Raw genomic sequence first — 27,784 nt, 5'->3', positions numbered from 1 at the left:
GTGAACACAGTTAGGGAATGTATGTATTTCTGACATATTTACTTCTCTTTCTATATTGAAAAACTTGACTTTACACCAACTGGTACCCAACCTTCAAGATGGTGTCCCATGGTGCGCCTCTTAGGATTCACGCCCTTGTCTGAAAGGCACAGAGACTGTAAGAAATGAAAAGAGGTCATTGGACATCCAAAATTCTTCTGGCAGAAAACAGGCTGAGAAAATCACACTGTTGCAAACACATGCCACCTTCCAAGGAAAAGGAAGGATGACCCAGAGGGAAGCGACGAGAGCAGTGGGGAGTCACTCCAGGGCAGGAATAGGACCAAGTCCCAACATTTTCTTGGCTGCATTTCAAACTGCCTTGGATCACTGCTGTGTGCCTTCCATTTTTCCCCTTTAGGAATAGCTCTACATTGGCTATCCTATGCCTGTCTCACAGTTGTGCATCGGTGTGTGTGCTTTGGGGGTGGGGGTGTTGATCACTTGTTTCTTCAGTTCAGGAGACAAGTGAACTGTGTTCAGAGATCCTTGCCTGCACCTGGATGACAAGATCATGGACTTTGAGCTGCTGCTATAATGGGATGAAATTGACAGAAGTGGGATGAGCATATTTTGCATGTGGGATAGACATGAATTATTGGAGACTAGAGGGTAGATGATGCTAGGCAGGCTCCAGGATGGTCCCCATTCTTCCCCTAGTGTAATTCCCACCCATTGCATAAGGGCTGCACTTAGGGACTGGTTTCTGATGAACAGAATAAGTCAGAAGTGACCCTGTGTCACTGACACTGGGTCATAGGAAACCATGCGGCATTGCTTTGGTTCTTAGATCACGCACTGTAGGGGAAAGCCAGCTGCCATGCTGGGAGTGGTGCTATGGAGAGGGCCACATGGTGAAGAGTGGAATCCCCTGGCCAACAGCCACGTGAGCGAGCTTGAAAGCCCCAGTCAAGACTTGAGAGGATCGTGCCCCTAGCTGACACCATGACTGCAACCTAGTGAGAATCCTGCGCTGGAACCACCAGCTAAGGGTTTCCTGAATTTCTGACCCACAGGAATTGTGGGATAATAAATATGTACTGTTGGAAGCTGCTAAGTTTGGGGGTAATTTTTCTACAACAGTAAATAATTGGCTGAGTTAATAAAATAAATAAACACCTGGCTGGCTGAGTCAGAAGAACATGAGACTCTTGATCTCAGGCTCAGGAGTTTGAGCTCCCCGGTGGGTATAGAGATAACTTAAATAAAACTTAAAAAAATAACTAATACACTCCAATATATCCAATTTCAGTCCATCATTATGGGGTTCCTGCAATGGACAGGTCTAGAAATATCTATTTTTAAAATCATGAATTAAATATTAATAATTACAAATTAAATTTACATTATAGAACGTTTCTGAACTTCTTTTTTTTAAGAAAAGATTTTATTTATTTATCTGACAGAGATAGCAAGAGAGGGAACACAAGCACAGGGGAGCTGGAGAGGGAGAACCAGGCTCCCTGCCCATCAGGGAGCCCAATGTAGGGCTCCATCCAAGGATCTTGTAAACCCAGCAATACACATAGTTCTATTTGAGCTTGCTTTTCAGCAACTGAGCTACCCAGGCACCCCTGAACTTCTTTGATATATTTGTATCTTTCTACTTATATTAAAATACCAGTTTTATTAAGATTAATGTATTTACTTACTTGCTTTATCTAATAATGTACATAAAGTAGTTTCAACTTACAATAGCCATGTTACTAATTATAATAAAACTCAGTGAAGTTTAAGGTTTATTTGCAATTCCCTTTGTCCTTAGACTACATCCCACTGAGCATACAAGGTCAAAATAATGGGTTCAAAAGTCACTTGGAATTGCCATAAGACTCAGCAATTTCACTCTTAGGTATATATCCAAAAGAAATGAAAACAGAAACTCAAACAGTGCTACATGAATGCTCACAACCGCACTATTCACAATAGCCTAAAGACGCAAAAAACTCAAATGTCAGCAGATGAATAGATAAACAAAATGTGGTCTACCTTGTAGTTCTTTGGATGTGTAAGCAACATCCTCCTGAATCATGAAATGTACTTGTGTCCCAGGAAGAGGCTCAGCAGCTATGACCCTCCTTGTGGGTCTTATGGTAAGAGGTGGTGGTTATCATGGGTCTGGGGGAAAATGAGCATCTCTTGAATGTGCCGCAGGTGGGTATCAGGGCTCTCAGGCAAAGGAAGGATGGTCTCCTCAGATATGGGAGCTGGGGAAGACACTTCCACTTGTGTGGGAGGCTCAGAGTGATATGAGGATTCAAGAGTCTCAGTTTTATCTAGGTCCAACCAGATGCCCCCATTCTAAGTTTCAGGATCCTATCCCTTCCCAATCAGTGCCCTAATCCTCACGTAAGAAATTTTAAGATTGTGGATTCAATGGTTGTCGTAAACCCAGCAATACACACAGTTCCATTGCCAGCCCCGTGGCTACATGAAACGAGAGGGTTTTTTGTTGTTGTTGTTTTGTTTTGTTTTTTAAGGGCTGTCATAAAAACTGTCGAGTTCTTAGACCCTGAGTTGGGAGTTAAAGAATCCAGGCTTGGGGAACCTGGGTGGCTCAGTCGTTAAGCGTCTGCCTTCGGCTCAGGTTATAATCCCAGGATCCTAGGATTGAGCACCTCGTAGGACTTCCTGCTCAGCGTAGGACTTCCGCTTCTCCCTCTCCCACTCCCCCTGCTTGTGTTCCCTCTCTTGCTCTCTCTGTCAAACAAATAAATAAAATCTTTAAAAAAAATAAAGAATCCAGGCTTGCCATTTTCTCTCTGGACAGTCCAGTGTTGCACGCAGGAAAACCCACCTGCCCCACAGTCCTTGCGCCCACCATTACTGCCATAGCCCTCAGGTGAGTTCCCAAGGCACTTATTTCAGTTGTCATTCCACCACAGACAACAGCATCACCAACTGTGATGGTACTGCGGACCACCGACAGCCACCGCCCCACTTTCCATTGGCAAGGTGCTCAGCACTACACTCAAGTCCACGCTCCATCCAACCAGTTACCAAATCCCATCGTGGTAGGGCTACCCCCTCGCACTGTTTAGGCACCAACTTGGTGTCCTCACAGTCCTGGGAGCAGAAGCCACAGAGCAATCCCTGGGGCCAGGGAAGGTTTAATATAAGGAATTTGTAACTAGAAGTTACAAATGCTAAGGAGAGACAGAAAACATACTCTCAAAAACTGCTGTGGGGCTGAAAGAGATGTCTGAGGAAGAAACAAACCCCCAGGTAGAAACAGACTTCCCAACACTGTCCTTCACATTTCACTGGGTTGCCAGGGACCAGAGCTCCCTGCAGTTACCAACCTGAGCCAGGGAACCACCGACAGGTAGTGGCAAGCAGGACAACTCCCAACAAGGAGCAGATGGGCAGAACCTGGTGGGCTGCAAACCTTGGGCCAAGAATGGCAATCAGAAAACTCCCCTCGAGGGTGCTGCTGTGCTAAAGAATGTAGGCAGGGCACTGCCAGCTGCAGATGTAAACAGGAAAAACTGAGTCACCTGCCCTGCAAATAACACAGAAACTCATCAGAACCTGGAAGAAATCCCCAACACCCGGCAGTGCCCCTCCAGCGCCCTCTATCGACAAAGTTTAACATCACTCCAGGTGGCAAATGGAGAATCCAGCTGTTATCGCAGAGCAAAGGCAAGAAGGGTGTAAATCGGAGAGATCGTAAGTGAAAATGCAAGATGCAGAACGGTGTGCATGGTGTGTTATTTTTTGTGGAGGAAAGCCTGGAAAATTGAGTGCATCTTTGCTTAATTTTGCACAATAAAACAGTGGATTGATATACCTAGAAACTAGTAAAAATGGTTAACAATTTAAAAGCCAGGAATGAAGTAAGGATAGAGAAAATGGTGATGGAAGTGAGATTTTCTGAAAATTGATGCGGTTTTGACTTTTGAACCATGTATTTCATGTGTACAAAAATAGAATTAAGTGAAAAAAGTGAAAGAAAAAAAAAAAGCAAACACTGACTGGTTTGCCGTATAGCCACCGTTACCAAGGAGCAGCTGGCTTAATTCAGAGATGAAATGGCATCATGAAATTTACAGAGCCAGTCGTGGGACACTACCTTGGAAGGACAGGTTCTGTGCTATGGGATACAGGATGTATTTTGAACCCAGACCCCACGACATGGTGGCTTCTCCTCCATGGTCAGAATACACAGGTGCGGACAGGAAGGGGCAGAAGTGGGAGGGGTGCTTGCATGGAACCCTTGCACAGAAATGCCCCAGCAACTTTGAGCTCTGCTGGTTTGGGGAGTCTTCACTCCCAAGGAGGAATTGCTTCCACCAAAGGAAAGAGAGCAGATTTTGTTAAACAGCAAGATGAGACTTTCACCCGGGCCATTTGGGGCTCCTTATTGCCACTGAACCAACAGGAGGTAAAAGGGTTTATTCTGCTGGCTAGACAGATTGTCCCTAATAACCCTGGGGGAATTTTGAGCTGCTGCTACACAGTGGGACAGGAAGGATTGTGTGTGTAACCCAAGGGGTTCTCTTGGGCACCTCTTAGCAATGCTTAATGGGAAAATACAGCAACCCTAACAGGTAGGACACTTGAAGATGCCGGCCATCTGGGAAGGATGGCCTGTTATTCCATTCTGACCAGCTGAAATCTTGGAGAAGATTTCATGTGGAAACATGGAATGGGTAACAGAAGAAGGAAGCAGCTCTGTGATCAATTCCAAAACTGAGGACTGTGATAGTCTTTCCTTGTCCTCTGTAGGAGGCTTATGCAGTTTCTGTCTTCCTTCTCCTCCTTCTCCACCCCCCACCTTTTTCATTTTATATGCAAGTTTTTGGAGGGTGGCTCAGTCTTTAGGTGTCTGCCTTCAGCTTAGGTCATGATCCCAGGGTCCTGGGATCGAGCCCCGCATGGGGCTCCCTGCCCAGCGGGAACCCTGCCTCTCCCTCTCCCACTTCCCCTACTTGTGTTCCCTCTCTTGCTGTGTCTCTCTCTGTCCAATAAATAAATAAAATCTTAAAAAAAAAAAAGACTTCCCTCTCTTCTGAGGTCAGTTTGGCTACTTACCAGTTTCCTTTAATTCATTTATTCATTTCCTTTAATAAGACACTTAAAAAAAAAAGATTTTATTTGACAGACAGAAATCACAAGTAGGCAGAGAGGTAGGCACAGAGAGGGGGATGCACGCTCCCTTTCAAGCAGAGATCCCGATGCCGGGCTTGATCGCAGGACTCTGGGATCATGACCTGAGCCAAAGGCAGAGGCTTTACCCCACTGAGCCACCCAGGCGCCCCAACACTTTTTTTTTTTTTTTAAAAAGGTCTGTCTTTTGATTCTTTGACAGTGTCTTGTCTTAGTTCCTTCTTTCCCTTCACCACCAAGCTTCCAAAGGAAATCTATTGCCCCCTCTTCTCCAGTAGTGCCTTCTACCACCTCTGACTCCAAACCTTTCCACAGCTTTTCCTTTTGATTCCACTAGGTCTCAGTTCTCCTCTGGCATTTGTCCTTATAGGGTGGGTCTCTCTCCTTATGGGCACGAGCCTAGATGTTACCTGTTTCTACTGCCATTAGGACCGTATCATTTTTTCTTTTCCCTGAATTCCCCACCTGGATGTGTATTCTGGTCTGTCACACTGTGTCAGTTCTGCTAGTCCAAGATGTTTATGTTCCCACTGACTTTTTATTAAAATGCATGGTTTTCGCTCTTGCTTGGTAAACTGTAGTTCTAAGCCATAGGTGACTTTATCTGTCCTTTTCCTGAACAATTCTTTTTTAAAATTTATTTAAATTCAATTAACACATAATGTATTATTAGTTTCAGAAGTAGAAGTCAGTGATTCATCAGTCTTATATAGTACCCAGTGTTCATTACTTCATGTGCCCTCCTTAATGCCCATCACCCAGTTACTCCATTCCCATACCCCCCACCCTCCAGCAACCCTCAATTTATTTCCTATGATTAAGAGTCTCTTATGGTTTGTCTCCCTCTCTGATTTTATCTTGCATTTTTTTTTCTCTCTTCCCCTATGATCCTGTTTTGTTTTTTAAATTCCACATATGAGTGAGATCATATAATTGTCTTTCTGATTGACTTATTTTGCTTAGCATAATATCTTCTAGTTTCATCCACATTGTTTCAAATCACAAGATTTCATTTTTGATGGTTGCATAGTATTCCATTGTGTACGTGTGCATACATATATATATTTTCTTTACCCATTCATCTGCTGATGGACATCTGGGCTCTTTCCATAGTTTGGCTATTGTGGACATTGCTGCTATAAACATTGGGGTGCATTACCCCTTCGGATCACATTTTTATCTTTGGGGTAAATCCCTCATAGTGCAATTGCTGGGTCATAGGACAACTCTATTTTCAACTTTTTGAAACAGTATGGAACCTCATACTGTTTTCCAGAGCTGCACCGGTTTGTATTCCCACGCACAGTGTAAGAGAATTCCCCTTTCTTTGCTTCCTTTCCAAGATTCGTTGTTTCCTGAGTTGTTAATTTTAGCCATTCTGACTAGTGTGAGGTGGTATCTTATTGTGGTTTTGATTTGTATTTCCCTGATGCCAAGTGATGTGGAACACTTTTTCATGTGTCTCTTGGCCATTCGGATGTCTTTGTGGAAATAATCTGTTCATGTCTTTTGCCCATTTCTTGATTGGACTATTTGTTCTTTGGGTGTTGAGTTTGAGAAGTTCTTTATAGATTTTGGATACTAGCCCTTTATTTGATAAGACATTTGCAAATATTTTCTTCCATTCTGTCAGTTGTCTTTTGGTTTTGTCAACTATTTCCCTTTCTGTGCAAAAGCTTTTGATCTTGATGAACTCCCAATAGTTCATTTTTGCCCTTGCTTCTCTTGCCTTTGGAAACATGTCCTGCAAGATGTTGCTGCAGCTGAGGCTGAAGAGGTTGCTGCTTGTGTTCTCCTCTCGGATTTTGATGGATTCATTCGAAGATGAGTTGACAACACAGTTGAGGGTCCATTTCTGGGTTCTCTATTCTGTTCCATTGATCTATATGTCTGTTTTTGTGCTGGATTAGCAATCTTGATTGCACAGTTTTCTCACTTACTACCCTGATTATATCATGCCAGTCCTTTCTGGCCTGCCAGGTTTCTGTGGATAGGTCTGCTGCCAGCCTATGTTTCTACCCCTGTAGATTACAGACCTCTTGTCCCAAGCTTCTTTCAAGATTTTCTCTTTGTCTCTGAGATTTGCAGGTTTCATTATCATATGTCAAGGTATTGATCTATTTTGAGCTGGGGGTCTCTGTGTCTCCTGAAATTGAATGCTTGCTTCCCTCCCCAGATTAGGGAAGTTCTCCACTATAATTTGCTCCAATATAGCTTTTGCCTCTCTCTCTCTTCTCTTCTTCTGGGATCCCAATTATTCTAATATTGTTTCATTTTATGATATCGCTCACTTCTCAAATGCTCCCCTTATGATCCAGTAGTTATTTATCTCTCTTCTTCTCAGATTCTTTATTCTCCATCATTTGGTCTTCTATATCACTAATTCTTTCTTCTGCCTCATTTATCCTAGCAGTAAGAGCCTCCAATTTTTATTGTACCTCATTAATAGCCTTTTTGATTTCAAGTTGGTTAGATTTCAGTTATTTTATTTCTTCAGAAAGGGATTCTCTATTGTCTTCTCTGCTTTTTTCAAGTATCTTTAAAATCATTATTCTGAACTCTAGTTTCGACATTTTATGTCCATACTGGTTAGGTCCCTGGCAGTCAGTACTGCCTCTTGTTCTCTTTTTAGAGGTGAGTTTTTCTGTCTTATCATTCTTGCCAAAAGCGGTTGCTTTTTTATTTGTAGAGTTGTAGCTATTCTTTTCTTAGATCTCCGGTTGAGTTTTCAGGTGTTCAGAATGATTTGATAGCTATCCATCTGAATACCTAGGACCAGAGGAAACTAAGGTCTTCTAATCCTCCACCATCTTGGACTATCCCCTCTCTGGAACAGTTCTTAAAGGATGTGGAGAGAAATTCCACTTGAGGTGACCATGATTACCCTAAGGCATTTTTATTTTAGAATGATTTCTTTCCTACTAACTCCATGGGAGATAAGAAGTAGCAGTAGTCACACTGGAGGTGAGAGTGGAGCATGGTTGTGAACAACAGGAAGTGGAGAAAAAATTCCCCTAGAAATGCCTCAATAATCACAAAGCTGCACATTAGAAATGGGGAAAATTAGCCTTCATGACATCGCGGCCATCAGCCGGCCAATAAATCTTTATTATAGTCCATTCTGTGCTGAGAGGTAGTATGGGTTCCCTTGGGAGGTGAGCACTGACTTGAACACACCGAATGAGTGGCATCTCACTGATACAAGGCTACCCAGAGTTGCCAAAATTGTGTCGAGGTTCATCCCAGGAACTCAGGACTAAGGTTACATTCAAGGGTGTCCAACTTCTCCAGGTCTCATAACCTTACCAGAATCACCAAATCTACTCAGAAGCTCTAGGATTTCCTTCTGCTTCTTCCTTGTTTACCTAAATAACACTCTCCGTATGTCAAGTACATCATGGAACATCCATATGATGGGCCATTATGCAGATGCTATAAACCATTGAGTTTTTCATACTAAGGGGAACAAAAATAAAATTTACACATACAATATTGTACTAAACTGTAAGTTGTAGAGTGCAAGAGGCCACAGCTCAGTAAGTTTGGGAAACATGGCATAGACTGCCCTTCAGAGATTCACAGTGCACATCATTCTTTCATAGGTTCTGAGAAGTCCTGTAGTAAAAAACCAGTTTAACTTTGTCTAATCTGACATTTTCTACATATTTTTGCTTGTGAACTATTTGTTCATGATGGGCACCAAAGAACACTTATAAACCTTTTGGGACATACATGGAAGATCTGAACCAGGCAACTGAGACTATGTGTGAAGAGAAGATGGAAAGCAAGTAGTCCTAATAGTTATAACTGCTTTTGGGTGGTGGGATTGTAGGTGAGGGTATTCCCTGCTTTGTATGAATCTATTCTTTCCAAATGCTCTAAATGTGAGAACACATTTGGTGAAAGCTAAAACACAATGATTAAAAGCCTCCAACCACTGCCCCACTGTTCCTGGAAGTAGTGAGGAATCCCAGTAGGACTGGTTGGCTGCTCCCCAGCATCCTGGCCCCATGCTGCTTCTTTAGGTCTCTGATCTCATTTTAAGCCACTAAATTACATCGTGTATTTCAGCGCTAAATTACATCTTTGGTCCTAGGAGTTCACCTGTTCATCCAACAAACATTACTTGCAGTTCTGCTTGTCCCGAGTGTTGAGATGTACAAGAGCCACCACTGCCCCAACCTGGGATGTCTGCTGTTGCCAAATGATCACACTGTAGAATATATAACCACAAGGGATGCATTTAGAGGGGGTAATGGCTGAACTAAAGCTTGTTGGATAAAGTAGGAGCTAACTAAATGAAGATGGGAGGAAAAGCAGCCCCCCCATTGGGGGAAGGGAGAGAATACTTGGAGAATACTTGCATAGGCCCAGTGGAAGGAACCAGCTTGTCTGGGCAACTGAAAGGCCGGAAAGCAAGGGAAAAGTAAGGGTTTTGCCAGATCACGCAGGCCTCATGAAGACCTTGATAAGGATCTTCTTATTTTATTTTTTAGGATTTTATTTATTTGAGAGAAAGCAAGAGTGAGAGAGCACAAAGCAGGGGGAGCAGAGGGAGGAGAAGGAGAGGCAGAAAAGGAGAGGGAGAAGCAGACTCTGCACTGAGCAAGGAGCTGCATGTGGGACTCGATCCCAAGACCCTGGGATCATGACCTAAGCCAAAGGCAGACGCTTAGCCCACTGAGCCAGTTAGTGCCCCAGAAACAAGGGTTTCAAGAAGGACTATGTGTTAGATCAATGGAACAGAGTAGAGAACCCAGAAATGGACCCTGAACTCTATGGTCAACTCATCTTCGACAAAGCAGGAAAGAATATTCGGCAGAAAAAGGACAGTCTCTTCAAATTTTCATTGGGAAAAGTGGACAGCCACATGCAGAAGAATGAAACTGGACCATTTCCTCACACCACATCCAAAAATAGACTCAAATGGATGAAAGAACTCAACATGAGACAGGAATCCATCAAAATCCTTGAGGAGAACACAGGCAGCAACCTCTTCGACCACACCTGCAGCAACTTCTTCCTAGAAACATCACCAAAAGCAAGGGAAGCAAGGGCAAAAATGAACTATTGGGACTTCATCAAGATCAAAAGCTTTTGCACAGCAAAGGAAGCAGTCAAAAAAACCCAAAGACAAAAAACAGAATGGAAGATTATATGCAAATGACATATCAGATAAAGGGTTAGTATCCAAAATCTATAAAGAACTTCTCAAACTCAACACCCAAAGAACAAACAATCCAATCAAGAAATGGGCAGAAGATTTGAACAGACATTTCTCCAAAGAAGATATCCAGATGGCCAACAGACACATGAAAAAGGGCTCTACATCACTAGGCATCAGGGAAATACAAATCAAAACGACAATGAGATACCACTTCACACCAGTCAGAATGGCTAAAATTAACAAGTCAGGAAATGACAGATGCTGGCGAGGATGTGGAGAAAGGGGAACCCTCCGACACTGTTGGTGGGAATGCAAGCTGGTGCAACCACTCTGGAAAACAGCATGGAGGTTCCTCAAAAAAGCTGAAAATAGAGCTACCTCACGACCCAGCAATCACACCACTGGGTATTTACCCTAAAAATTCAAATGTAGTGATCTGAAGGGGCACGTGCACCCGAATGTTTATAGCAACAATGTCCATGATAGCCAAACTATGGCAAGAGCATATATGTCCACCAACAGATGAATAGATAAAGAAGATGTGAGATATATATATACATACATACATATATATGTATATATATATCTCACATATAAAGAAGATGTATGTATGTATGTATATATGTATGTATGTATATATATATCTCACATCTTCTTTATATGTATATATATACATATATATATATATATACATATATATATATATAATGGAATACTATGCAGCCATCAAAAACATGAGATCTTGCCATTTGCAATGACGTGGATGGAACTAGAGGATATTATGCTAAGTGAAATAAATCAATCAGAGAAAGACAATTATCTTATGATCTCACTTATATGAGGAATTTGAGAAATAAGACAGAGGATCATAGAGGAAGGGAGGGAAAAATGAAACTAGAGAGGGAGACAAACCATAAGAGACTCTTAATCTTGGGAAACAAACTGAGGGTTGATGGGGGATTGGGGTGGGAGGGATGGGGTGGCTGGGTGATGGACATTGGGGAGTGTATGTGCTATGGTGAGTGCTGTGAATTGTGTAAGATTGATTATTCATAGACCTGCACCCCTGGGGCAAATAATATATGTTAATTTAAAAAGTAATTTAAAAAAAGGACTATGTGTGAACAGAATTGAAAGCTGCCCAGAGGTCAAGTAAAATGAGGGCTAAAAATGTGCAGCGTGTGGGGGCTGGAAACGGCCAGTATGAACCACTCTTGCAGAAGTCTGACCGTGTCATGTATGTCCTCAGCTAGACTTCTTCATGTCAAGGGTAGCAAAGGGCTGAGCAAACAGGCTTCCATACATTTTTGAGGGTGGTGGTGATTTACACATGCTAAGATCGGTTTTGCTGTGGCCTCCCACACCCCTTTGCAACCACCAGTTCATTTTCACATGTATTTTGACAAGACCAGTCCTGTGCCGGTCACTGGATGCAGAGAGGTGGGTCAGATGCAGTCCTTGCCCCCAAGGAGCTCACAATCTGGTGGGGGGGAGACAAATGCAAAACCCAGAGAATCATCGCTACCAAGCCCCATCTTAGCCGCTCACCTACACCAAGCAGCTGCTGAGGGTGGCCCCGTGCATGAGTCGTGGCATCAGACAAAACTACAGCTGGCTAAGTGTTTTTGGGAATTTCTGTGAGCCTTGGAGTGCCCGGCCACAGAAATCTGAGAACCTCTTATGGTCCCAAGTCACTTCTCTAGGAGGGGTGGGCCCCAGTTCATTTTGGTCCCTAAAATTAACCTTGTTTGGGTTCTACAAATTAGATCTACCAGTTTTACTTTACTTTATGGTACAAAAATATTAACTTTGAGACAATATTCTCTGGAGCTGAATTTTGGTTCTGGGAAAGGAGAAATCATACGAGCCCGACATGTTCTCACAGGCACGCCAGAATACACCTCCCCGGTTTTTGCACATCGCATTCATAATGGCATGGAAAAACGGGCTGCTTTGACCTCATAAAATCATCTCTCCCCCAGCATCTGGGGGCGGGCTCCCCCCATGGCATTCCCAGTCCACCTCAACACTCCAAAGGAGCCAGCTCCTCTCTAACTCAATGGAACTACCAAATGTGTGGAAAGTGGCTGGAAATTATAAATCCCTTTGGAAAGTTCCATCTGTGCCTACGCTGCGACGCATACCTTTATCTTGCACCCTTGATTTAAGTCAGTCCCGGGTCTTCCAGAAAGCTACTGCCGCCGGCAGTCTTGACAAGGACAGGGCCGAGGGCTCAGCTGGAGAGCTGTGTCTGCTCGACAGAAAAACAGCTAGACTTTTCAGAAAAAGTAAAAACCCGAGAATTTTAAAGGATTTATTCGATTTCTCCACATGATCACAGCTATGGTTTTACATCAATAGAGTCTGCTACTACTCACAAACAGAATGCATATAGAAACAAAAGCAATCCTTTCCTGCCCAAAGTTACACAGCAGGCGCTGGGCCTCGTGGGAGCGGTGTGTCTGTCTCTCGAAGTCTCTGAGCGGTCCGCGTTCGAGACCTGATGCTAAGCGTTTAAAACAACTAGAAGGTGAACAACAGTTCCCAGGAGGAGACGGGTCCTGCATGGGACCTTGATGTGGCCGCAGGTAGGCTAATGGGTGCGCCCGCCAGGTAAGGGGTACACAGCTCCTCCCGCCTGTCCCTTTTCGCCACCCCCACTTCACACTGGATTTGTTTCCTTGATTATTGTTGTGATTGAAGACACTTTACAGAATTACTCCTTTCGCGGGCAGAAAGGGTGATGGTATTTTACAACGAAAACTGTAAGATGCATGCTTACCTGTAGAGACACAGCTTCATATGGAATGCTGAGTCAACACCTAGGGTCATGTTTAAGTATCTGCTGTCTCTTTTCAGCTCGTTTTAGAGAAAAAGAGGCTTCTGCTGCATGCAGCGTGGGGATGGAAAAAATCGCTCAACACTGGATGACTGAAGACATTTTTAAGCGAGATGTGCACATATTAGGATGAACTTTATTTTTACATTGTTGTACAATTCATTCATAAACTTAAAAAAAATACAAAGACATGACTTGTTGTCCCAGAAAAGATCTTCAGCCACTTCTGCTAGGGTCTCCTGCTCCTGCCCAAAGGTCTGTTCAATTGCAACGATTTGTGCAACTTGAGAAAAATGTCACAAGTGTGTCCTGACAGTGGTGAGGGATGACACACACATCCTGCAGCCTATCCCAGGGGTGGGGGTGGGGTGGATGACAGGCCCCCACACCTGCGACTCTGTGGAGGGCCATGTCTAGAAGGAACTGTCCCATGAAAGCAACACTGGGGATGGTGGGGGCAGGTTGGGGGGGGGGCAGCAATTTGCCAGAGGCTTTCGCTGCCCAAATGAGACTTGGCAGCGTGGTTCCAGCCTCCTTAATAGAACAATGTACCTTCTGGAAGCATCTCCCACGATAAGTTTGTAAATATAACACAGTGAGGAAACCCACTGACTTGAGCCCAACACACTGTGTCCAGTTGGAAACACGGGGAGAAATGGAATTCATTCCAGAAGTGCCCTTTTGCTAGATCAGGCCCTGGGATGCCCAACATAGCTTCAGGACACATGGATGGCAGCTTTGGAGGCGAGGGTTCTGAATGGCCAGCGGAGCACGAAGGACAGCGACGGACAGAGCACACCACCCTCACCCCCACCTCCCCCGCCATTGGCTTTGCCCTCTCTTGTTTTTCATTCATGGTCATCCCTTCGGAAAGGGTAATCTGGTGCCAAATAGCCTGTATCTTTTCTGGAACAACCTCGAGTTTACAGTTAGACTTTACTATTGGTACAGAGGGTGAAGAAAAGCCAACATATTTCATATGTTACCACTTTACTTCAACTATTTGTCAACAGTAACACTGATATAGTTTGCAAATACACAATACATAGAGTGTGGCCTCGCGGGACTGACGCCGGGTGGCATGCAGTACAATTTGACTTTTCCTGGTCAGAACAACATCCTTTAAACTGCAAGACAGAGAATGCCTCGGGGAGCCTGACTCTGCAGGAAAACCTAAGAATTTAGGGGCAAGTGGGAGCGGGGAGCCTCCCACCAGCCTGGCCTGGACCAAATCAGACACACCCGTGCTGTTGATTTCTCTCCTTCCAGGCAGAGGCCTGGGAGAGAAACATGACACTGATGGGAAGATAAAGGTGGGCAGGTTAAAGTCACACTTCCAAAAAAAAAAAAAAAAAAAAAAAAAAAGGCTAAACTCTAGATTGCTGTATTTGCTCTCTGTGGAGATTAACAAAGTGCTCGGTTTGCAGATTTGCTGGTATGGTGACCCCGATGATATGACAAAGGGGTGGGTGGGGAGGGAAATGGGCAGGACCCTGCATCCCCCACCGCCCCGCCCCGGTCGGCCCGCCGGCTGAGCTCCCCTTGGTCGTCCTGCCGTCTGGCCACGCCACGCCACGCCACGCCACGCCATCCACGGAGCGCGGAGCGTGGAGCCCGGGGCCCGCAGAGTCCCGCACTAGCTTCGCCCTTTCTGAAAGGGCTCTCCACCGGGGCAGGGGCCGTGGGGCAGTCCTCGGGTCCCACGGCTTAGGAGCACAGCACTGGCGGCTGCAGTGGCTCGAAAGGCTGAAACTACAAAGTACGGCCCGTGGGTGACTCAGTCACATAACCGGACGCGTGTGGCGCCCGGACGCGTGTGGCGCCCGGCCCCGAAGGAGCAGATGGTGTCACCACAACACGGAAGCGACAAGAGCACAGCTGAGAGTCATGTGATGCCCTGGCAGCTAACTGGACCATGAGAAGGCAGCACGGGGGAGGGCGTCGCTGGCGCGGGCCGGCACTTGTCAGCCGGGGTCAGGGTGGGGGGCCACGGTGATGACACGGTGGGGGGGAGGGGTTGTGCTAGCACACGGCCACATGAAATCACGATGATCACGGCTACCACTCAGAAAACAAAATGGGAAACACACACACCGCCCTGGGTTGCTACATGCTAGAATCAGCCTTCGGGCTCACTCTGAGCGGTTCCTGGCAGAAACTCGCTCGGGGGCTGGTGCCTGTTGCGGTTTGGAGACAGGATGAGTAAGTTATGGTGTTGGGGAGACGAGGATGGGAGCTGGCCGTTTTCATGTTGGAGATGAACACTTCTGCCGTGGATGGGTGCCCCCCTCGGAGGGCTCTGAATGAGTGTGCATTAAATCATATGCATACAAAAGAAATATGGATCATGGGAATTCACAGTTATCGCAGCCATTAAAGTGTCTAAGAATCTGTGTCACCAATATCCTCGAACAACCAGTTCCTAACTAGTTGTCCCGAGTTGCTACTGTAGATTTACTGTATTTTTATCTATTTGCTTACCTGAAATAACAGAGCAGTTATAATACTGAGTACTTAGGATAGTTTTCTGTTAATAAAATAAGGATTTATACAAAGCAATATTGGACTTTTTAAACAGTTAGATGCTATGTTACTTGGCACAGTTAGTAATGATTGCGTAAAGATTTTAGCCAGTCCTGGAGGGACTTCTCTTCTTTTTATGAAAATATGGAAGTATCTGAATTTGTTCCTAGCATTTACGTTTTTGGTTTACTCTCTCTCACACATTCATGTAAGGTACTGTCTTCCTATCAGGTAAGTGGAGCTCCTCATAAAGTCTATATTGCTAATTTTGTGGACTGAGACGTTTCCTTTCACACACAAATACTACCTATACAGTATATATATATATATATTTATATATTTATATATTTATATTATATAAAGTTTACTTACGTTATTTTCATCAACCATATCAGGTCTACTTAATTTTTTGCCCATTGTCAATAAAAGAGCAATAAATGCAGCAAGTTTGGGTTTGTTTTGTTTTGTTCTGTCTCTGGTTTTTGTGTCTCGTTTCTTCTTTTCCTAGGCTGGGTTTTCATATGTGTGTACAATTAGGGAGCAGAGCTGAGTGCTGCTTTGGAGTGGGGGGGCATTTCGACATCTATGTGGCCGGTGGCCCCGGTTTCAAGGCTGATGGTGGCCGAGGCCCACCCCTGGGGTCGAAGTGGATGGAACCTGGGACGCCCACGCTAAGTGCGATCGGGAGCTCTGTTCCCTACAGCGCAAGCCCCGTGGGCTCAGGGGGCTCCATCCAGGCCACGGGGAGCGGGGGGGTGTTGGGGAGAGGAGGTGGAAAGAGAAGGGCCCTGGTCTGAGGCGGACCGCCCCTGGGCGTGGCTGTGTGGTGTGCACTTGTTCCGCGGAGTCTGGGACCCCATCCCAGGCTGTCTACACAATTGTGCTGATGCCGCTGGGTTTGGCCTTGCTGCTAGTAGGGGGCGGCGGGGCGGGCGGCTGCCCGTGGTGGTGCACTGCATGGCCCGGATGGCCCGGGTGGCCGGCATGGGCCGAGGGCAGCGGTGGGTGGCTGTGCACATGGGCCCCATAGGGTGGGTGCCCCCCGTGGGGGCCGTGGTGGTACTGGTGTGCATGCTGGATGTGCTGGGGGGGGTGGTAATGGTGGTGGTGGTGGTAGGGAGGCGGGTTCTGCTGCATGTGGCAGTACTGGCTGTGGTGCCCATGCACCGAGGCTGGCGGCGGGCCCTCAACAGGCCCCTGGTGATGGCTGGCCACCACCGTGTGCGGCGGGTGGGGCAGGCCCGGTGGGTGGGGCGGCGGCTGGGGAGGGGCTGAGGGCGGGTGGGCCTGGGGAGGGGGCTTCCCTCTCTTACTCCCAAATAAGGAGCCCAGGAGGGAGGATGAGTTAGGCATAGTCTGGTGTGGGCGAGATGGACACTCTCGTGTTGATGTAGGTCTCCGGCGCATGTGAGGACTGCTAATGATGGACCCCTAAAAAGGAAATTCATAGAAATCAAAATTAAAAGATCTTAAAGCACTTATGTCAGAATGACTTTTTTTTCTTTTTCTTTTTTGTAATGTAAAAAGTCCACCCACTGACTGCTAGGTCTTAGTTCAACTCACTGGTTGCCGAGGGCAGGGCTGGGTGAGGCTGCGTGAGCTTCACCTCGGCTCATGCTGCTATTGGGGGGCCGGCAGGGACTCAGAAGCGGCCTTCCACTGAGACATGGGGAGGGTCAGGGCACGAGGGACCCTCCTCCGGTCTGGTCAAAGCAGCAGCAGCAGCACAAGTGTGACTTCTGCTCCCGTCCTGACACGGAAGGTGGCCTGAACTTTTGGATCGGAACAACTGGCCTGGGGTGCCTGTGAGCAGCATGTGCGGAGTGGAGTGGGGTGGGCTGGTGTGCATGAAGGACCCCGTTCCTGCTGAAACTGCATCCTACACTCTCCTGGGTCTTCTCCACAGGTGCAAGGGCCAACTTTTCTGCCTGCGTGGGCCCCGAGGTTTCTGGGAAGCTGGTGGTAGGGACAGGAGGGGGCTTGGGGACCCTTGTTCTGGGTGGGTGGGGGCTGCCTAGGCATTTCACTGCAGCTACCTACTGCAAACCAAACAAGGAAAAAGAAGGAAACAAAAAGGTCTGCAAGCTGAGGTTAAGATGTGAACAGTAATATAGAGATGGTTGGAAGATGAATGAAATCTCATGAAATCCACTCGGAATTTTTCTTGCTCTCACGGCTCTCCTCCCCCGAGCTAGCTAAGCCAAGTCCATGGTGCCCTGACTGCAGACACACAGCAATCGAAACTCCAGGAAGGAAGCGATGGGGATGGCGGAGCATGGAAGTCAAGAGACCGGCAAACCTCCCCCCAGGGCAGCGTGGCTGGAGGGTGCGTGGGCGCCTGGTGGTGGTGCCTCCCCCCCAAGGAACAGTGCTGGCAGGCGGGGACCCTGAGGGGGGGGTGCCGGGAAGCTGGGATGTTAACCATGCTCAGAGCCACTGGGGACAGGGTTAAGCGGGAACTAAAACACGGAATCCAGAACCACCACCCCCCAACGGGTCCAGCCCAAACAAGCGGTGAGAGGCACGGGCGATTCTAGGCGGGAGAAGCTGGCATGCACTGGGGCTGAGGCAGGCAGGGGTGAGGGCGGGCGTGTCTGCGCCTCTGTGCAGTAGGGGAAGGAAGAGCAAAACAAAACAAAACGAAAACAGAAAAAAAAAAGACAACAGATATAAACCAAGGATTGGGGAGGCAACACACGACAGCCAGCTGGACGGAGGCGCTTCCTACTTACTTCCACATTGCTCTCTAGCGATCCCGCACTGCTGCGACGCCCTCGCTTCCCTGCCCAGAACATGCAATACCAGAGGTTAGACACGGACACGAGGCCGGGCCGCCGCCTGCCTGGCCCTGAGCTGCTGCCACCGCCACCGCCACCGCCACTGCCGCCGCCGCCAGCACCATTGCCGGCCAGGGTGAGGGTTGGAGGACGGGCTCTGCCGGGAAGCTGGTGGCAGGGCAGTAACAAGGTAAAAAAAAAAAAGGGGGGGGGTGCGTGGGTGTTTAAAGAAAAAAGGAAATGTTTTTCCAACCAGCCCCAACTCCATGCCCCTTCTGCTAGACTGGCAGTCCGCTGGGGGCAGGGGGTGCCTCCAGGTGGGCTGAGGCATGTGCCCAGCTGGGACCCTAGCCGCCTGCCAGGAGGGGACGACTGGACAGGGGCAGTTCCTATGATGGCTCAAAGCAAACAAAATGTGGTCCTACATAGCCGTGACTTGGCGTGGATTTCATACACGCATGTATATGCATATTCGTACATACATATACATCACCCCACCTCACAGGCAGGGTGGGCTTGATGGTTAGGAGGAAACTATGCTTGGCATCCTGTCTTTTCCTCCTGGGAAGCTCAAAGGTGCCCGTACCTCTGGAGTCTGTTGTTTGGTTTGTGCAGTGCCCTGGCCAGGGGCAGGAGACAGGGGCAAGGCTGCTGGGAGGGCCCAGGGTTGTGCTTCCTGTCTGTGAGCCACCCCCCTCCAACCCCAGAATACTACAAAGCATTCCCTCAGCTGTGAGTGCTCCCTACCAACGGCTTGAAATATCCCCGGCACAGGGCGCATAGCAGGTACTCGATACACATTGGCTGTGTCCAAGGAAGGCTGGGTCTCCTTCTTGGTTCTGGAGGCCCAGGGCTCACCCTGGCCTCCCCAGTCCCTCCGGAGACCGTCTCCATGGATTTCTGCAGGACGCTGAGGTTGGCAGGAACGGTTGGGTGCTCAAGCTTTGGGGTCTGGTCTCCAACGGGCTCTCAGGAAGGAACAGAGAAGGGCCTCCCACTTGACATTCTGTAGGCTTCCATCTGTGCAGACCTGGCCATTAGCCAAGCATATTTGTTCTTGGTCAAGCCCCAGGACCATGCAGGTCAGGCATCCATGCCAAGGAGGAGACGGATGCTCTGGTTGGCCCAATTCCCGAGAGCAGGATTCACACTCAGGTCTGCCTGTCCACCTCTGGGGCTGGGATGCTTGGCCATGCTTGCCTTCTAAGCTGAACCCAGGCTGAGCCTAGGAGCCTGGAAGATGGAAAGATTGCTACCTGCCTCTCTGTGGCCCACACCCTAACCATGTGCTGGGTGGAGAGAATGCGTCTGTGGGTCCATGGCTTCCAAGTGTACTGGACCGTGCCTGGGATACAACCTTGATCCTGGGCACACAACAGCAGACTCGGGGCACATCTGGTCCCTTTGCTTTGCCTGCCAACCCCCAAACCTGAGTACCCGCTGGGAGATTGCTGGACTCTGCGAGCCTCAGAACTCGCTCAGGACAGGGCCACATAGAAGATTAGGGCAAGAGGGTTTTCTACCGGTTTCTGAGGACCGGAGAGAACCAAACAGGACCTGGCCCTTGTTCCTAGCTGGAAAAAAGATGAAGGTCACGTATCCTCATCTTCTGGCTGGTGTGAGAAGATGGGCTGACCTTTTTCCCTTCCTGCTTTTTGTCTCAAAACGGCAGTCCAGAGACATGGACCAGGAGGAAGCCCTTTGGCTGGAGGTGATTCCACCTGGCGCTCCTTTGATTTTTTACCTTGGTTTCTGCATCTGTGAAATGAGCGTGCCCCTGCTTCTGAGTGGGCCGGACACGAGCATCAGACACTCAGGGTACCGTGGCCCCACGCAGAAATGCCGAGTCAGGTCTCTGCTGTCTTTGGGATTTTAAAGTCAGCTCTCTGGCCCCTCTAAGCCTAGAGGGCTCCCCTGACTGAAAACCGGGGACAGAGGAAGGCCAGCCCACCCCCGACCCCCCTGCCGGTGCCCAGCAATGTCTTCCAGTTGGCCTGCTTCTCCCACTGGGACTCAAGCTGGGCCTGGAGCTAGGTTTGAGGGCTCCATATGGTATCTGGTCTGAAGAAGGACAAAACCCTCCTCTTCTTCCTTCTCCTGCCCCCGGTGGGCCAGGCTTCACGACGGTTTTATCTTGGATGTCTTTGTGTGATGTTAAGTTTCTTAGAATTCACCTTTTCAACTTCTGAATCAGCACGAGATGTGGGGTATCCTTACAGAGCTCTCGGCAGTCCAGTCCCAGAGCCCCTTACTTATAGGCACACCCCACAGACTCACTGTAGACCCGGGTCTGGGGGAGTGCACACAGAACACCCTATGTACTCATGGAGGCACTGTATGCCAGGACAGTGGCTCTCGCCCCTGCATCCACACTATCCCTCACCTGCACTCCAAACTCCAGGTACCCTCCCTCTCTCTTGGGATCTTAGAGGTGAGCCCCGCCCCACCCCACCTGGTGTCTCTCCTAGAGCCAGATCAGGCCCTGCCAGGTCAATCAGGGCCAGGATTAGGAACCATATCCAGAAGGTGCCCCCAGCATGGCTCTCCACATCCTTCCCCTACTTCTTAGTGTCAGCACAGGGTACAGCAAGGGCTCTCAACCCAGGGTCTCACCCCGTGGCCCTTAACGATGCTGGAGGCTGAGCCGGTGCTGCTTTGGACACTGGCCGCCAGGAGCCACCAGCTCTCCCCTCGGAGGGCTGCCTTGGTACAGAACATGGAAGGTCTCCAGCTAAGCCCAGGAGCAATGACAAGGGCAAGTGGGTCCTATGTCCTCTGGGAGACAGCCTCTTCCTGGAGACTGGTGTTGAGTAGCTTGACTGGGAAGGGGCAGGAGGATGTGGGGCACTTGCCGGGGAGTGTCAACCATGACTTGACTGATCTGGGCCAGGGGCTAAGGCTCAGTCACACCTGTGCCCCTGGTCCTCGTAGGTCCTTGATTTTAGGCTGGCAGGACTCTGAAATGAGCACGGGGTCCCAGGCAAAGGAAGACCCTGTGGAGGGTGTCGGGTAGGGGCCTCCCAGCTCATGCCCCTCCCTCTACTCTCAGAATGTCAAGGGCTCCTGGAGGTCTCCTGGAGGGTCAAGCTATAACGGCCTCTTGGGTCTCCAAGGTCTCCATCTGAGGTGTGTCGTCTCCTGGAATGATGTGTGATCACAGCTACTCTCAGGAGTGGTGCCACGCCAACTGCGGAGTGCTAGCTTGCCTGAGGGGAGGCGGTGCCCCTGACACCTCGCCTCTTCTCCACGAGCTCATCTTGCTGAGGGCTGCGGTGGGTGGAGTAATGCTGCCTCTGGACAGCGGCACCCCGACCCAGTCCCAGTCCAGGGCATGGAATTCCTTGTCTCCAGCCGCAGAGCCCAGCATCTTCTGGGATGGCTGCCGACCCTGGCCAGCCTCCCTCATGAGATCCCAAGTGGCCCATTCCTAGTCTGGGGCCATGGCAGCCGCCAGCCCTCCGGGACCTGTGCCTTGCCTTCCCGGCTTCCTGGGTAGTGGAGGCTTTCTTCCCTGGGGACTTTTTTCATTATCTCAGGGGAAGACTCTATCCCTAGAGGTTTTCTTAGTTCAGAATGCCTCAGTGACAGTGGCAACAGGAACAATAAACAGAAAGTAGCCGAACCTCAGAGCTCTGTCTGTCCTATGGCCAGGGGCCTGGGCACGCAGCTCTCCTTGATTCCCAGGAGCTGGAAGAGACGTGGCTGGCTGTGAAAGCCACTCTGGCCATGGCGAGAGCCTCAGTTTCAACAGAGTCACAGTCACTTGAGGGGCTGCACATGGCCCCTCAGCCCTCCAGGCACTGCATTAGGTATCAAGAGAGGCCAGAGCTTACCTACTGCACAAACTCAAACAGAGGCTCCAGCCCCCAGCCTGCAGAGGCCCAGAGGAGTCCGGTATTGTTGAGCTGGGTTTAACAAGCCATAGGGAAAACCAGCGGTTCTCAACCAGGGGCAGTTTTGCCAACAAGGGGTGATTTTTGCCCCCCTCTCCCCAGAGGACACCTGGAAATTTCTAGAGGCATTACTGACTGTTATGACTGGGGGGAGGTAGGCCTGGACTCCCGTAGGTAGAGGCCAAAGCCACTGCTAAACATCCTGCAGAGTGCAGGACGGCCCCCCACAGCACCAAATGTCAAGGGTGCTGGGGTTGAGAAACTCTGGGTTAACCCTCATGCTGGCAATGGATTTCTGATTTTTACCATGGGAAAAAAAATATGACAAGACAAAAAAAAAAAAAAGCAAAGGAAAAAAGTCCAACTTAAAAAAAAAAAAGAGGAAGAAGAAAAAGAAAGGAAAAAAAAAACCAACCCAAATTTCTGGGCAATGGCTAAGCCGCAGGAGGGCAGGACTGCTGGTGGGACAGGGTTGGGATGGGGTCCCAGGCGGGCTCTTGTCACAGGGCCCAGAGCTGGCCACCAGGTAGTGCCCAAGGCAGGGTGGGCTGGGTGAGCCCTTGGGATGGGAGGTGGCCGATTTTGGCCTGACAGGGTCTCTTCCAATGAGCCAGGGCCTATAATCAGGCTCCCAGGATAAGCTGCCTGGCTAGATGGGACAGGGGAGACCGGGGAACACGGGGTTGGCGAGGGAGGCCTGTCACCCACAGCTCCTCTGATAGCGATGCAGGCCAGGCAGGGCTGGAGCAACACTCACAGGCGGCTGGCCTCAGCTCAGAGGACCTGGCTGGGCGAGGGCTGCCAGCAAAGCTCCCTGAGGCTCTCTAGGCACACCCTCCACCCTGGGAAATCTGGGAGGCTTAGTGATGCTGCTGGCTTGGGTGTTAAGAGGCTGGCAGCAAATAAACACACACAGAAACAAAGAAACAACAACAAAAACCACAGTCTGCCAGGGCTCTCCCCTGATGTCCCAGGGGCAGCCGTGGCCACCACCTCGGGGCTGGGTGTGGGGGGGCCTGGGTTCCCCAGAAAGGGAGACCTGTGTGAGGGAAGCAAGACCAGGGACAGCGGGAGGGGGGCTCCAGACACAGTTTAGAGGGCTTCACTCCATTTCATTCATCAGCATAAAACACAGGGACGCAGCAGCACAGAGGACAAGGGACACATCCATCAGCGGGGCCTGGCTCACTCTGTGTGAGAGCAGTTTCCGGAAAATAAATAAAAGGATAAATGAAACCCCTAGAAGGAGAAAGGGAGAATGAGGGTAACCTCCTGGCTGTTCTGCCTTAACCAGTGGGTCCTGTTTCTGGGGGAATCCGGCTCTGCGTGGTCAGGTGTTGCTACAGTTTGGGGACGTTCACAGGGCAGTGCTCAGTTGGAACCCTGCCGCCGCCACTGGCCGCTACCGCAGGCCCTTGCTGGCACACGACACTTGCCCCAGCGTCCCGGTCTGAGTCCTGCGTGCGCTGGGCTAGGAAGGGGGGCCAGGCCCGGCTCTTACCCGCTTCGGAGAGGTCCCTCAGGGAGCTGCTGAGGGCACTGCGTTTGAGGCCCTCCCCGCTCGCGTAGCTGTCGTCCAGGCAGGCCCGGCTCAGTGTCCCGTTGCCCGACTCCTTCTTGAGGCTGGAGCACTGGGACATACTGGGCCGCACGACGCCCTTTTGCTTCTCAAGCTCCGCTGAAACAGAGGAGGAGAGGGACTGGTGAGAGGGGACAGCCTTGGGGGCAGGCATGGCAACGCACCCTGGGGAGAAGTCAGGGCCCAGGGCTGTCTTGGGAAAGAGAAGGTGCGAATGCTGCCTTTCACAAAAGGGAGCTGGAAGGAAACCCTAGAAAGGAGGCTGGAGGGGCACGGGCCTTGGGGTCTGCAGGAAAGACAGTCACTTTGCAGGCCTGAGGGCAGACGAGGAGATGAGCCTGGTCTGAGGATAACCAAGGGGTAACCCAGCCTGGCTCGGGAGGGGGTGGCCAAAGGTGGAGATAGCCATGTGTCTCTAGGGATTGAGGCCTGGAGCCAGGAAAGAAAAGGATTATAATCAGCTTTGCTGGAACCCAGGGGATGGGCTTGGCTCTGACCCCATTGGTCAGTTGGGCCCTGATGTGGAAGACAAATAATCACCACACCAAAGTGCAGAGAGCTCAGCTCTGGCACGCTGGGAAAGCTGGTCTTCTGGGATGACCGGGGAACCGGGGCCCTCAAGGGACATGCCATGCGGTCCCACCAGCAGGATGGGCCTGGCCACGGAAGCCCCGGCTCTCACAGGGAGGCCTCTGCTGCCCTGCCCACCATGCCGCCTCCTCTGGCTTCGGGCAGGTGGGCGGTTCTGTTGTAGGGCTGTGGGAAGGACAGGGGAGACCTCCCAGAGTCTACCGCGAGACCTCCCAGATAAGCCGGGGCTGCTGGCTGTCCCTCTCCAAGGGGCCCACGACTTACACTCTATCCTGTGCTTCTCCATCTCCTGCACTTCGGCAATGGACTCCCGTAGGTCATCAGTGAACTTCTTCCGGTCTTGAGGATTGGGCGCGTTGAAGTTTATTAACACTTTGATGTCTGCCCCGGGGACAGCAGATGTGAGCCGGATGCCATTGGGGTAGTCTGCAAAGGAGGAGGAGAGGAGAAGAACCCATGGGTCCCTGTGTGATCTTTGCAATTTCCCTCCCGGTCAAGAAAATACTAAGTCCGAGAGCCAGGCTTTCAGCGGACATGTCTAGCCGGGAAGGAAAGGCATCCGCAGAGCAGACCACAGGGACTGCCAGGAAATCCTCATCTTCCAGCCTAGGTCCCTGTTGTTCCATCTATAAGTCAGGGTCAGATCTGGCTGATCTAAGCAGAAGCCAGAGCCCCCATTCTTCCTCAGCCTGAAGGTCATGGAGGCTGGACCCTTCAATTCAAGGTCCCTGGTCACTGCCTGCAGCTTGAGAAAGTGGCCAGGGCTGGAGTCCAGAGGGGGTGAGAGGTAGTGTCCTGTGCTGGGTGGGGAGTCTTATCTGGTCACCTCAGACTGTTTTCAGGGTACACTGAGCTCTGTTCTCTGCCAAATGGCCTCCACACCCTCGTTCCCTTGCATGTATCATGGGCGTTCTATGCTCAAGGCACTACGCCAAGGGCAGCATCTTTCTGCTCAGACCTTCCTGGTGCCACTTCTGAGCTCACAGGGTCCCTGTGGCTTTGGCCCCTGGCAGCACCTCTCTTTTCAGTGGGTGTCTGTAGGCTCTTCGCTCAAATACCAATCCCACTCTTGCTCAGACCTCGGTCAACGCTGGAAACTCAAACGCCTAGAGATCCAAACATGTTCCCTAAATGTAGGAAGCAGACCACATGAGACCTCAGCACGACAGAGCGAGTGGGGAGAGGGGCATGCAGCCCAAGACTACCACATGGGAATGCGGGCCTAGCAATGCCAAATCCCAGTTCTTTTTTTTTTTTTTTTTAAGACTTTATTTATTTATTTGATAGAGAGAGATCACAAGTAGGCAGAGAGGTAGGCAGAGAGAGAGAGGAGGAAGCAGGCTCCCTGCCAACCAGAGAGCCCAATGCGGGACTCGATCCCAGGACCCTGAGATCATGACCTGAGCTGAAGGCAGAGGCTTAACCCATTGAGCCACCCAGGCGCCCCCAAATCCCAGTTCTTAAGAGAAGTTAGCAGTAACCACAAGTTCCATATGAAGATTTCAATTTCAGCTCAACAAAATAAAAAATAAATGTATAAATGGAATAGAACATAACTGACCTGGGACTGACCCATGGCTACCACTCTGAGATCCATGGTATGTATGAAGTCATGTCCCGTAGAAATGTCAGTGTCAGCTCTGGGGCTCCTGCCAGTGCCTTGTGTCCAGGGATGAGGGCTGAGCCCTGGGAATCTAAAAATGATCATGGGGCAGCTTCTGCCTGAGGATTCAGTCTGGTGGGGTCACTGCTGTGAGCATCATGGCCATTGCCACTCCTTCCAAGCGGGGGCCTGCTCCTCAGGAGGATGTGGGATCCTCCCTGGGGCTGCCTGGTGGAAACCGGGGCAAGGCAGGCTTCCTGGCCTAGGATGTGGCAGAGCAGGAGGTGGGGAGATGGTAGGGTCAGCATCCTGGGCTCTTGGGGGCACAGTGGGTGCCAGTTCCATTTAGGACAGAGAAGGGGTAAAGAGCCCAGATGCAAGCCTTCAGGCCCCAGGGTTTGGGATGGCCCAGCCACAAGTCCCTGGAACTTTCTCAACCTGCAGATGGACAGCTGATCAGATAGATGGTAGCTTGGTGACCTGTCCGAGAGGATGAGGGCTTCCCTGATGCTGGAGACACCACGACATTCCACAGGTGCAGGCAGCAGGACCCAGCCCCTACCCCTCATCTCAGGAGGCCTGGCTCAGCCTGAAGTTCAGGGACCTCCAACAAGGACGGAATGAAGAGGGAGAGGAAGAGGGCAGGGCTTGAGTACTGGAGAAGGATGAGATCAAAAGAAGAAGTCGGGAGTGGCAGTTCCCCGCCAGACTCCCTAGGCCCCACAGACCACTCACACCCAGAGAATTTTCAACAGCAGCTAAGCATAAATCCTGTTTCAGGGGCTGTTCTAAGTACTTCATGTGCATGCACTCAGCTAAATCTATGAGCTATCAGCCCATTTTATAGACAAAGGGAGTGGAGCCCAGAGATGTTACGGGAGCCAGGCCACAGAGCTGCTAAGAGCAAGAGCAGTGCTGGCTCCAGGCTCTCTGGCCGGGGCTGAGATCTTCTCCTCTACCTCCTCTCAGGCATGACCTCAATCTATTTGTTCACTTACATTGGCATATCACCTATGCCGTTTAACTTGAGGTTTTCCCCTGCAACATTTTATTGATGTAAATGCACTCTGCTCTAAATTAAGAAATCTCACCAGCCGTAAGCAGAAAGAATAGGAAAAGTAAATGTGATAACCACCGTGTATGATGTCACTAAATTCTTTCCCGTTACTGTTGCTTATCAGCCTCCTGGCCTATATGATGCTCTCCGCAGGTGACACAGGCCTAAGAGCATGCGCAGGAGAGCTACCCTGGGGTTCTGTCCTTGGGGAACCAGGCAGAAGGGGAGATCACTGGGGAGCACTGTGTTTCCTAATGACAGACTGAGAGCTGTGATGCCATCTCCCACCCCATGGTGCTGTGGCCACGTGTGGACGAGCACTCTAGGCCACATGCTCGTGGCCTGGCCATGGCAGGCCTCCCCTCCCCACACACACTTACACTGGTTCTCGAAGAGCAAGACCTGCATGCCGTACAGGGAGAAGGACTGTCGGAAGCTGTAGGTCACGGAATTCTTCTTTTTCTGGAAGATCTTGGTAACCTGCGGATAGCCGGAGACAGAGGCTAAGTCCCATCACCTGCCCAGGTGCAGCTCTGGGAGCTTGGGATTCGAAGTGGGCCTAATGTCAGAATGCTTTCAGTGATTCAGAGGTCAGGGCAGCCCCTGG

The 27,784-nt window shown here is 49.7% G+C and overlaps 1 protein-coding gene across 8 annotated transcripts in view; it reads right to left on the bottom strand.

Annotated features, from left to right (window-relative positions):
• Nucleotides 1–12,615: 12,615 nt before the first annotated feature.
• IQSEC1 (IQ motif and Sec7 domain ArfGEF 1) overlaps nt 12,616–27,784 on the bottom strand; it is a 372,144-nt gene continuing 356,975 nt past the window's right edge. For 5 of the 8 annotated variants that reach the window (XM_059161871.1, XM_059161872.1, XM_059161875.1 and 2 more), the window contains 5 exons: nt 27,558–27,657; nt 24,782–24,943; nt 23,849–24,025; nt 18,410–18,459; nt 16,131–17,108 (listed from right to left, as the gene is read on the bottom strand). In XM_059161871.1, the coding sequence (XP_059017854.1) occupies nt 16,548–17,108; nt 18,410–18,459; nt 23,849–24,025; nt 24,782–24,943; nt 27,558–27,657 (1,050 nt within the window). In that variant the 3' untranslated portion in view covers nt 16,131–16,547. Of the gene's footprint in view, nt 14,907–16,130; nt 17,109–18,409; nt 18,460–23,848; nt 24,026–24,781; nt 24,944–27,557; nt 27,658–27,784 lie in introns of those variants that run through there. The other 3 variants (XM_059161876.1, XM_059161879.1, XM_059161878.1) reach the window with 2 other exon arrangements.

The sequence above is a fragment of the Mustela lutreola genome, chromosome 2 (assembly GCF_030435805.1).
Source record: "Mustela lutreola isolate mMusLut2 chromosome 2, mMusLut2.pri, whole genome shotgun sequence".
Taxonomy (NCBI): domain Eukaryota; kingdom Metazoa; phylum Chordata; class Mammalia; order Carnivora; family Mustelidae; genus Mustela; species Mustela lutreola.
Note: the sequence above shows the minus strand (reverse complement) of the source record. Positions and strands in the feature narration are given on the sequence as shown.